General features: G+C 50.6%; 1 protein-coding gene across 1 annotated transcript in view; it reads left to right on the top strand.

Moving 5' to 3' along the window:
- KIF17 (kinesin family member 17) overlaps window positions 1-12,185 on the top strand; it is a 40,224-nt gene that overhangs the window by 13,912 nt on the left and 14,127 nt on the right. Inside the window, exons 5-9 of the mRNA XM_049772152.1 lie at window positions 927-1,379; window positions 4,299-4,408; window positions 6,483-6,630; window positions 7,336-7,796; window positions 11,268-11,434. Coding sequence (XP_049628109.1) covers window positions 927-1,379; window positions 4,299-4,408; window positions 6,483-6,630; window positions 7,336-7,796; window positions 11,268-11,434 — 1,339 coding nt within the window. The remainder of the gene's footprint in view (window positions 1-926; window positions 1,380-4,298; window positions 4,409-6,482; window positions 6,631-7,335; window positions 7,797-11,267; window positions 11,435-12,185) is intronic.

Consider the following 12,185-nt stretch of genomic DNA (forward strand, 5'->3'; position numbering starts at 1 on the left):
TGAGCTCCTGCTCCCAGTGCCCACTCCCCCCTAACCCCTGAGGTCTGACTTGTCAGCTCAGCTACTGCCTTGAGAATGGGCACTATTCTCAGGAAAAATAAATGCCAGCTGTGTATCATTTATATATTTACAGGCCCTGCACAGGCTCTGTAAAAATGTGCTAGCACTCACTTCACTCCTCCCAACTGACAATCCTAGTGGGGAGCTATTGTCTGCATTATTTTTTGAAGAATCAAGGACCAGAGAGGCTGTGCAGTTCTGCCAAGATCACATGGCAAGCAGAAGGCAGAACTGGGCTGGGAAAATCAGGTTCAGAGTCTCCAGCCAGGGTTAACTTCGGCAGCCAATGTTGTAACTCCCTGGTCACATCCCTCCACCTCCTCTCTTGGCTTCAGAGAGGGAAAAATAAAGAGTGTTAAGAAAGTCTATACTAGGGGCCGGAGAGATAGCATGGAGGTAAGGCGTTTGCCTTGCGTGCAGAAAGAACGGTGGTTCAAATTCCGGCATCCCCTATGGTCCCCTGTGCCTGCCAGGAGCAATTTCTGAGCCTAGAGCCAGGAGGAACCCTTGAGCGCTGCCGGGTGTGACCCAAAAACCAAAAAACAAACAAACAAACAAAAAAACAAAACAAAACAAAACAAACTCTACGCTTAGAGAATGGTCTCTACCTTTTAATTCCCATCCCCTGAGTCCAACAGTGCTGTCTTCTGATCTTGGGCTCTGCTACATAGCAGCTGTGTGAGTTGGGGCAAATTCAAGCTCTTGCCTTTTCTGACCTTCAGCTTCCTCATCTGTAAGTTGGGCAAACATTAGTCTCTTCTTCCTGGGGCTCCACAGGAGAGACCTTGAGGGGCTATGTGTCCTCTTCAATGCCCACCCCTGGGGATCGCCCAAAGGGCCTCACGCTAGGCCTGGTTTGTTTACAGATGAGCAGGGCCAGGACCACCTGCGGGCAGGCAAACTGAATCTAGTGGACCTGGCAGGCAGCGAGCGGCAGTCCAAGACGGGCGCCACAGGAGAGCGGCTCAAAGAGGCCACGAAGATCAACCTGTCCCTGTCAGCACTGGGTAACGTTATCTCAGCCCTGGTGGACGGACGCTGTAAGCACATTCCCTACCGGGACTCCAAGCTGACAAGGCTGCTGCAGGATTCCCTGGGTGGCAATACCAAGACGCTCATGATCGCCTGCCTGTCGCCCGCTGACAACAACTATGATGAGACCCTCAGTACCCTCCGCTACGCCAACCGAGCCAAGAACATCAAGAACAAGCCACGCATCAACGAGGACCCCAAGGATGCTCTTCTGCGCGAGTACCAGGCGGAGATCAAGAAGCTCAGGGCGATTCTGGCTCAACAGATGAACCCCAGCAACATGGCAGGTGGGTGGCTGGGGAGTGAGCAGCATCGAAGTGATGCAAGAGGAAAAGTTTTCCTTTGCCTTCCCACCTGTGCTTTCCAGCTGAAAGTTTTGAAATTAGTGTTCCCCATACCCCACCATGCCCTGGACAAGCAGGGAGGGCCCTGGTTGATGCCAGCTTCTCTGTTGGAGTAACCTGGTTCCATCCTATTCAGGATATGCTTGTTATTCTTTGGTCGGAAGCACCTTTGGATGGAAGCATCCTTTGGATTGGTACCTTAGACACCTGTTGTCCACCCCAGGGTGTGGGCTGGCACTTGCTAATAAAGACAGCTTGCAGTCTTTCCCTGAGACCCCAGGGTCTTTATTAGCAAGTGTCAGCACACACCCTGGGGTGGAAAACAAGAGGAGAAAGCTGGTCTACCTGGCATGTCTCATGTCTCTTCATTTGCAGCATCATCTTGGTTCTCCCTCCAGGCTTCACCCCCGCAGCCACCTGCCTGCCAACTCTTTCTGTGGCAGAATCGTCATGGTGCTGCTTAGCAGCTGGCTGACTCAGCCTCTCATGTCCCACCCCCGCTCCCAAGTAGGTATGTGGCTGTCATTTGGCAGGTAGCAGTGCATACCTAAAGCATGAACCTACAAGGTTCTTGGAATGAAGGGATTCCAGAGGTTTCTTTAGTGGGAATCCCTTAGCAAAGTAGAGAACACAAAGAGACTGTGTCCATCTCACCATTGGCCTGTCTCCCAGCCTCTAGACATTTTTTCCAGCACCTGTTTGTTTACCCAGTCATCCATTCCCAAAATATATCCATTTCCTCTACCTACCCTTCCATCCATACATCCACCCACACATCTATACCCCCATCCACCCACTCATCCATCCACCCACACATCTAGCCATCCATCCATTTATTCGCCCACTCATCTCCAGCCACCTACCCATCCACAGCATTCACTCATCCTCCTACTCATTCATCCATCCACCCACTCATCCACCCACCCACACATCTCTTCATCCATCCATCCACATATTTATTCATCCATCCACCCACCCACACATCTGTGAGGTTACCCCTCCCCCGATGCCATATGTTAATATCACCTGGATGGTCAGACCCACACACATCTGGGAATATACATCCATAGCATTCATCTATCCACCCACTCATCCACCCACCCACTCATCCATCTATCATCTATCTCATTCCTTCACCCATCTGTCCATCCATCTATCCATCATCCAATATTCATTCTATCTATCCCATCCATCCATCCATCCATCCATCCATCCATCATCCATCCATTTCATCTCTCCCATACCTCTTTTTTTCTCCCTCTGTCCATCTATCCACTCACTCTTGCAGCTTCCTTGATGTACTCACCTCATGTTCAAAACTCTACACTTCTGGCTCCTGTGCTCCCTCCCTCAATGCTTATCTTTTATTATTATTATTATTTTTTTATAGGGTACCAACCCAACAGTGCTTGGAAACTTCAGAGACCACTGTAAGGGTGATTCTTGATGGCACAGTGGTGACCTGGTGGTGCAGTGTTCAGGAAGCTATTGGGTACACTAGATCTCTAGCTCAGGGTCTTTTATAAACCAGATAGCACATGCCTTCAGGTACTGTACTCCCTCCCCGCGTCTCTTGAGTTCTTTTGATCTTTTTGGGGTGCACCACTGTGTGACATGTTAGGGGCTTTGCTGTTTACTTTCCATCTCCTCCCTCCCTCCTGCCCTATAAGAAACCCATCATGGATGTAGGATTCTGTCTGTGGCATTGGTGTCACATCCTACACATGTTGGGCTCAATAAATACATGTGGAATGACTACATTCACATTCAATGCAGATGTGTGCTTGAGCTTGGGACAATACTCAAGTCTTTTCTGTATTTTAGATTTTGTTTCGTGGGGGGCACACTCAGTTGTACCCAGGGCTTACTCCTAGCTCTGTATTCAGGAATCACTCTGGGAGGTTCTTGAAGGACCATCTGTACTGCTGAGGATCAACCCAGGATAGCCATGTGCAAAGCTAGTACCATAATTTCTGGCGTATAAGACAGCTTTTGAAAAGAAAAAAAGTCAACCGAAAATCGGGGGTCGTCTTATACGCCGAGTATATCCCGAAAAATGTTTCGATATGCCACTAAACGAAAATCGTCTGGATATTGCCACGATCGAATTTTCCAACTCGATCCTGCACCAATCACTGCAAGGTTGCTTGGACCGCCTCTCTGACTCAGTCAATCCAAGCAGGCTTTTTATGCATGTGAATTAGACAATGTTCTGGACCCGAAGCTACACTGTCAAAAGCCTGCTCAGATGGGCCAGAGTCAGAGAGGAAGTCTATTACATCAAATATAAGCTTAAACCTATGTTTTAACTGTAAAATTAGGGGATTGTCTTATACGCTGGAAAATACGGTACCCACTGTACTACTACTCTGAACATCCACTCTTCTGTTTCTTTATGTTTTGTGGGAGTTAATAAATCGTATAAAAAGGGAAAGAAAAGGGGCCAGAGTGATAACACAGTGGTAGGGCATTTGTCTTATATGCGGCCAACCTGGGACATACCCGGTTTTGATCCCTAGCATCCCATATGATTTTCCTGAGCCTGCCAGGAGCTATTTCTGAGTGCAGAGCTAGGTATAAAGCCTGAGCGTCGCTGGGTGTGGCCCAGAAACACCAAAATAACGGGAGGAGGGAGAAAAGAAAATGAGCTCATGAGAGATCATGGGCTTCTCCAGTGAGAAACCTGAGCCCCAGGTCAGGGGGTTGGGGAGAGAGAAGAGAGGATCGCCCTCCCCTTTTAGGTACAGGTGAGTTCAGAGTGCTCTGTGACACTCAACATCAGCTGATGTTTCTTCTACTTCCTGTTGGGTTCCTGCAGACCAGGGCCCCAGGGTCTCAGCCCCTCATTTCTGTTTCTTCCAGCTCTGATGTCCAACCAAGTGCCCATTGAGCCCACACAAGCAGAGGAGAAGCCGCAGTTCCCACTGGTGACTTCACAGGACACAGAGGCTGAGAAGCAGTCGATCCGGGAGGCGAGTCCCTGAGCCCCTGGCAGCAGGAGGGTGTCTTACCCTGCTGCCTTCCTTTCCCTCAGCACTCAGACAGCAGAACTCAAAGAGGTGCAGCATTGGCCCCCAGTCACACAGCTAAGGAATGTCTTGTGTCACTGCTTTCAGGGCGAGCAGCACAGAAGCACAGGTGCCTGAAGTGTGCCTGAGGAGCATGCTGATCCCCTGAAGAATCAGACAGGGGAACAAGCACTCCTGGCATGGGAGCAGGGGTGGCATGCAGAGAGGAGGTCAGAGTGGAAGAAGATGGTGCCTTCAGAGACCAACAAGCCGTGGGCTAAGAGAAGGGCGGTCTAAAACCTGCTGGAGCAGTAGGGAAATAGGATGTTAGTTCACCATAAAGAGCTGTCACCTGGCACATTCGGGGTGTGTGTTTGTGTGTGTGTGTGTGTGTGTGTGTGCACGCGCACATCTCCAACTTCCAGCCTGGGCTCCTCTCAGCTCCTGATTCTATTTGTGCTGAGCCCTGCTGTCCTTGTTTGGTGGGTGGTGGCTTGGGGCTGGAGAGATAGCATGGAGGTAAGGCTTTTGCCTTGCATGCAGAAGGATGGTGGTTCGAATCCCGGCATTCCATATGGTTCCCCAAGCCTGCCAGGAGCAATTTCTGAGTGTAGAGCCAGGAGTAACCCCTGAGTGCTGCTGGGTGTGACCCAAAAACCAAAAAAAAAAGAAAGAAAAGAAAAGAAAAAAAGAAATATGGGCAGGGACCACCTGCAGGGGGCCTGATCCTCATCAGCTCACCAATGACCTCAGGAGGTTGGCTAAATTTATGTCTCCCTCACTCCTGTCTAAACCCTAGACAGAGCTAGATTGTCAGGTCCTGGGGCTTCTTCACCTCTGGGTTCAGGCTGGGTAAAGCCTAGAGCTCTCAGTCCTGAAGATCAGTCCTGAAAATCAGAGACTCCATGGGATGGCTGCTGCCTGGCTTCTGTTGTTCAGGGAGAAACATTTTCTTGGGGGGTTGGGGGTGGGGTCACACCTGGCAGTAGCTTAGGGTTACTCCTGGCTCTGCACTCAGAAATTGCTCCTGGCAGGCAAGGGGACCATATGGGATGCTGGGATTCGAACCACCATCTGTCCTGGATCGGCTGCTTGCAAGGCAACCACCCTACCTCTGTGCTATCTCTCCAGCCCCCTGTTCAGGAAGAAACTTTATGTGGCCTCTGTAGGCACATCCTGGCCCCTGGGAAGGTTCTGGAAGTATTGATGTTCTCTCTACTGGTTTGAGCCATTGTGGAGCAGAACCAGGTGTCAGGTAGAGACCTGTGAATAGCTAGGTCACAGATCACAGAATGAGAAGACTCAGTTTTGGGATTCAGAGTGGGTTTTGGAGTGCTACCTTACAAGGAGGGATGTCTGCTACATAACTATGGGCCGAAGGTTGGCCTGGCACTGGGATGGTTGTTGGTGCAGGCACCTGGCTGGTGTATAATTGGAGTTCTGCCCCCCCCCCACTGTAGCTGGTCATCAGGAGAGGAAACACTGGCTGGCCAGTGATGGTAGGGTTCATGGGTGCGAGGTTTATGGGTTGTCTGTTTCCTCCTCATTGACTTGCTGAGTGGACACAACTCCAGAAAGCACAGCCAAGTTTCTTTCCTACCCTGGAACATTTCTTTTGTTTGTCTGGTTTTGTTTTTGTTTTTGGCCACACCCAGCAGGTAGGGGTAAGAAAGAGATGGGGGACCCAATAGGAGGCTGTTTGGGCCGGCATTGGTGGTGGAAGCAAAGATGAAGAGAGAAAATGAATGAAAGTGCACAGTTTTGTTGTTTGTGGCCTGAAGTTTATGCGTGGTCAGAATAGACATGGGGATGTGGGCGCCTTCTGCCATCTAATACAGGAACGTTGAAAGCACAAAAAAATCAGATGATCACTAGCTAGCCTGCAACCATCTGAGTGTGAGTTGGGTATTTTCAACGTATTTTTGGGGTTTATTGCTATTTTGTGGCTGGCTTGATTAACCAAAGCAAGATTGGCAGTCATGGTTTGAAATGTTGGTAACATTCTGCTCACTGCTCTGTCCCCTGCCCTTCTCCCTAGGAATACGAGGCACGCCTGGCTCAGCTGAAGGCTGACTATGAGGCAGAGCAGGAGTCCAGGGCCCGGCTGGAGGAGGACCTCACTGCCATGCGTAACTCCTATGACGTGAAGCTGTCAACTCTGGAGGAGAGCCTGCGCCAGGAGACAGGTGGGAACTATGCTGTCACAGGGGCCATAGCGGGAGGGTGGAGAGGCTCTTGCCTTCCTTCTCATAGTTATTGGCTGACAGAGATACAGGCTCAATGTGGGTTAGTCACACTATGGACCAGAGAGCTAATACAGGGTAAAGGCCCTTATCTTGCATGTGGCTGACCCCTGTACTATCTCTCTGGCTCCAATTATCCTTATTCTATAGATAAGTAAACAGAGAGGGAGAAATAACTTGTCTGTGGTCACACATTTCAACCCCATGGATCTAACATCCCTTGGACAAATGCTCTGAACTGACCACTCCAGAGGGGGCTGCCCGGAACTCTTAGGTGTGAGATCTGTTGCTCAAGAACCTTCAGCCTTCGAGGCACTAAGAGCCCCAGGCAGACAGTTTATACTTTAGGAGCCTCCTATGGTGGGGTTGAAAGGGCCCAGAATTTGTTGGTTAGATTGGCCAGAGAATGGAGAACCTTCCTCAGGGAAGGCTTCCTGGAAAAGGTAGATGAAGATGGTGTGTGGATATGAAGAAGACAGTGGTTCGAGATGGGAACCCCAGTGTCTTTCTCAATATGGGGAAGGGGAGATGCTGGGTAGCTCTCACTTTAAGCTGGGTTGCTTAAAGATGACAGACTTCGGGCCCACTTCCTGGGAAGTGTATCCTGGATCTAACCCTTTGGATGCTAAAGGAGACCCTTGTTTGCAGAGGCTATGCTGAAGGCGGAAGCTCTCTCCCAGCCCAAGGTCATGTTCAGGACAGAGTTTGCCAGCAGGTCAGAGTATTGTCCCACTTTCCAGTTCGAGATGGTTGTAAAGCCTGAGAACTATAGCATGGTTGACTCGCTGCCCAGTGGTCTCATCGGCAAGACCGAGGTGGCGTCCATTTCACAGGAATCATTTGGGATGGGAAAGTCTTTCACGCTTGAAGAACCTGGTCAGTCCAGGGCCCTCTTGGGGCCTGAAATGGAGGCCATGAGCAAATCCTACCTGGACCAGTCTCTCTGCCCGGAGGTTGGGAAGCCCCAGCTGGAAGGGGATCCCTGCTTCCAGGAAAAGCAACAGCAGCAGTCGGCTCTGGAGCAGTCCAACCTGTTTGCCATGATGGAAACCCAGCATCCCACCTTGGTGACTGACCCAGACATGCCTCCGGAGGATGAACCCTTGCAGGTAGCTGACATTGTGCTAAAGGACCTGCAAAACCCCAGCAGGCACCAGTGCTGGGGGTGGGGGGGCACTGGGCCTTTAGCTGTGTTCCCTCAGTTGACCTGGGCCCTCCTTCCTCTCTCAGCCCAGTTCAGGGAGGCAACTCTGGGCCAATAATTCTTTCTAGCACTGTGTGAGTGAGGAGAGGCAGCAGACCAAGCTAATGTTGGGCACCAGCTCAGGGAGCTTTGGCGGTTGCCGTGGTTACAATGCGCTTGACCTGCCAAAGGAGACCTGGATCAGCCCATCTGTTTTCCTGGGCTCAGTGCAGTGTAGAGGTGGGGCTATAGAGGTCCTTTTAGGGACTCCCAGATCCTGCCATGCTGCTCTTCTTCCACCTGGTCCCTTGCCCAACATTGTCTTTCTTTTCAACTTCATTTGTATTTAAAAATAAGATTTTTTGGTTTGGGGGCCATTTTTATGGTGCTCAGGGGGGCACTCCTGACAATGCTTGGGGAGGCCATATGTGGTACCAGGGATGGAACCCTGGCTGGCTGCTGGTAAGGCTAGAGCTTTAACCTGTGGACTAGTTATCTAGTTCTTTAATTTTTTCCTCTTTTCTCTCTTTGTTCCTTTTCTGTTTATTTTGTTTTGGGGCTACACCTGGCAGTTTTCAAGGTTACCCCTGGTAGGCTTGGGTGCCAAGGATAGAACCCAAGTCAATTTTTTTATTTTTATTTTTGCAAGGCAAATGCTCTTTATGAAGTACAGTTGTTCCAGTCTACCTTGGTTCTTTTGTTGTTGTTGTTGTTATTGTTGTTGTTTGGGGGGAACACCCAATGGTGCTCAGGGATTACTCCTGGCAGGCCCTGGGGATTATACAGAGATCAAACCCAGGTTGGCTATGTGCAAGGCAAATACTGGCTGTGCTATCGCTCCAGCCCCGAGATTCACTTTATTTTTTGTTTGTTTTTGGACCACACCCAGCAGTGCTCAGGGGTTACTCTTGGCTCTGTGCTCAGAAATTGCTCCTGGCAGGATCAGAGGACTATATAAGATGCCAGGAATTGAAGCCGGGTCTGTCTCAGGTCGGCCGCGTGCAAGGCAAACACCCCACTGTTGTACCATGTGCCATTTCTCTGGAGATCTGGAGATTCTGGAGATTCACTTTTTTTTTTGGGGGGGGGGGTGCCTCACCTGGCAGCGCTCAGGGGACCATATGGGATGCCAGGATTCGAACCACCGTCCTTCTTGCATGCAAGGCAAATGCCCTACCTCCATGCTATCTCTCCGGTCCCCGAGATTCACTTTTTTTTTTCGGGCCACACCCGTTTGGTGCTCAGGGGTTATTCCTGGCTAAGCGCTCAGAAATTGCCCCTGGCTTAGGGGGACCATATGGGACACCGGGGGATCGAACCATGGTCCTGATCTTTGGCTAGCCCTTGCAAGGCAGACACCTTATCTCTAGCGCCACCTCGCCGGCCCCGATTCACTTTTAATCTTCATCCTTTCTACGTGTCTATGTTTCTTCCTCTCTCTATGAAGTACAGACTTTGCTTCGCATCTGGACTTACACCCTAGCTCTGGTTCTTCCTGAATTGTGTTACAGTGAGCAGCAGTCACTTCCCAGGCCTCAGCTTCTTCATGTCTCACATGGGGATCCTTGTGCTCCTCCCCCCAACTGTCAGGGGCAGTTCTGCAGGGACCGATGGCATCCTATGGGTAGTAGCGGGCACTTACTCAAGACAGGTCCCATTTGCCTTCTCCCTCTTTCCTCTCTCTTCCTTGCTCTCTCCTCATTTGCTTTTGGACCATACTCAACAGTTTTCATAACTCTGTGCTCTGCACTCAGGGTCACTCCTGGCAGGGAACTGTTTGTAGCAGTTGGGACAGAACCCAGCAAGGCAAGCATTTTGCCTGCTATATTGTCTCAAGTCTCTTCCCTCACCTCTTCTTTCCTTCTCCAGCCCCTTTTCTTCTGTTTCAGGTAGAAAGGCAAGGGGGGAATGTAGATCAGCAGAGGGCAGCTGAAAGGGTTTGTTCCAGAGAGTAATTGTGGTCCCTAGTGGTATTCTTCCTCCCACACCCTATTCTCCTGCAAGTACCCTTCCCTGACAGGTCAGCTGGAGCCATGACATCAGGTCTGATGTCGAGGCAGCTGACAACCTGCCCAGAACTGTGTGTAGCTCCCTAGCCTCACCCTAGTTCCAGGAGGGGAACCCAGTGCCTGTTTTTTGCTGTGATTCCCCTGCTTGTCTCCTCCATGATACAGACACGCCCACCCCAGTCCTCTAGCTTCTCGGATCCAGTACAAAGCGCCCATCCAAGGAATTATATCTTTTACTCCTGATGTTCAGAGAAGGCCATTCCCGAGCCAGAGACTCAAACAGTCCCGAGCTCAGCATCTTTTTTTGTTTTGTTTTGCTTTGTTTTGGGTCATACCCGGTAACTCTCAGGGGTTACTCCTGGCTCTATGCTCAGAAATCACTCCTGGCAGGCTCAGGGGACCATATGGGATGCCAGGATTCGAACCACCATCCTTCTGCATGCAAGGCAAACACCCTACCTCCATGCTATCTCTCCGGCCCCTGAGCTCAGCATCTTAATCCAGAGCAGGACTTCTCAGCCTTTTCACCCCTGTGGACCAGCACTTGTCCTGTGCACTGGTGTGATAGGGATCTTGGGGTGACAGGAACCGCTGGCTACAAGGTGATAACGGAGATAAGAGTCCAGGAGGGAAGGCATGAAGCAGACAGAATGAGCAGGTGTCCCAGTCCCATGGCTGGAAAGATTTTGACTTTCAGTAAAAAAACGAGCACAGAGTAGGCAATGTTGGCGGTGCTGGAGGGGAGACTAGGAAAGCTCAGAGCAGGCTCCAGCGGGTTCCAGCAACAGAAACCTGCTTTCCTGCAGATGGCATAGAAATCCTCACAGAGGTGTAGCCAAGAAGGGATTGGGATCCATCTGTATATCTCTGGTTCCCTCCTCCCTGCCCTTTGTCATCATTACTGTTGAGTGGTGAGGGCTCAGGCATGTCCGGTTGTGATGCTTACATGTTTCCAGCTGTGGTACCAGCTGAAGCCACACATGTTAGGTAACCTGATGCTTGCACACCAGGCTGTGGTTTAATTCGGATTTCAAGAAATCTGCCCTGCTGGGCATGTAGTTTGTATGCTGGGGTCCTGGGTCTGATCTCTGGCACCGTCTGTTTTCTCAAGTTCTGCCAGAAGCACCTCATGAGCCAGGAGTAGCCCCTGAGCATTATGAATATGACCCCTCACCACCCCTCAAAAAAATATAAAGGAAGCCATTGGCTGCTCTAGATGGTGAGGGGGTGAGAGAGAGATTGGGGTGTTGGTGGAAGTGGTGGTACTAAGAATTGGATACCTCTGAGCAGATAGGAGATCACCAGGTTTTGGGAGACCGGGACATCCTATCTTAGTAAAAACTGCTATGAACTTGCAAGGACGTCCATCTTGGTTTCTCTGTGTGCAGGAGACAGATCAGGGCCAGAAAATGCTCGAGGTGACAGCAGACCCTGGCTCAGGGGTAGAGATGCTGCCCCAGCCCACCTTGAGCGAGAAGAAGGACAGTGTGGGCATGGAGGTGGCTGTGACCAACGACCTGGTTCTTACGATGGACCAGCAGCAGGTGCTTGCCCGGTAAGCACTAAGCTGGGAATCAGGCATCACCAGACCCTGGAAGGAGGAAGGAAGGGCCTTCCCTCACCCCTGCCAGACCCAACTCAGGCTTCAGGGCTCCTATCTGACAAATACCCTTTGGGGGGAGCTCTGTGGGTGGGATTAGGGCTGTCCTTACTTGCGGGGCATCTGTGTGTAAGTGACTCCACATCTCTGTAAATGAAGGTGATGGTGGGGTCACCTTTCCACTAAGTCAGCCTACCACCCAACCACCGAAACCTTGTACCCTTGTTGCTGTTTTTGTTTGTTTATTTGGTTTGGTTTTGGGGCCACACCCAGTGGCGCTCCAGGATAATACCTGACTCAACACTCAGAAATTGCTCCTAGTGGTGCTTGAGGGACCATATGGAATGCTGGGGTTTGAAACTGGGTCATCCCATGCAAGGCAAGCACCCTACCCTCTGTGCTCTCTCTGCACATCCACTCCTCCAATGGATGTCTTTTATTTTATTTAATTTATTTTTTTTTGTGGTTTTTGGGTCACACCCAGCAGTGCTCAGGGGTTATTCCTAGCTCCAGGCTCAGAAATTGCTCCTGGCAGTCTCGGGGGACCTTATGGGACCCGGGATTCGAATAGATGACCTCCTGCATGAAAGGCAAATGCCTTACCTCCATGCTATCTCTCCGGCCCCAATGGATGTCTTTTAAGGGCGAAACACTAAACAAGAACATTTCAGATAGAACTGTTCCTGACCTTTTTTTTTTAGTTTAC

The sequence above is a fragment of the Suncus etruscus genome, chromosome 4 (genome assembly GCF_024139225.1).
Source record: "Suncus etruscus isolate mSunEtr1 chromosome 4, mSunEtr1.pri.cur, whole genome shotgun sequence".
In the NCBI taxonomy this organism is placed as follows: domain Eukaryota; kingdom Metazoa; phylum Chordata; class Mammalia; order Eulipotyphla; family Soricidae; genus Suncus; species Suncus etruscus.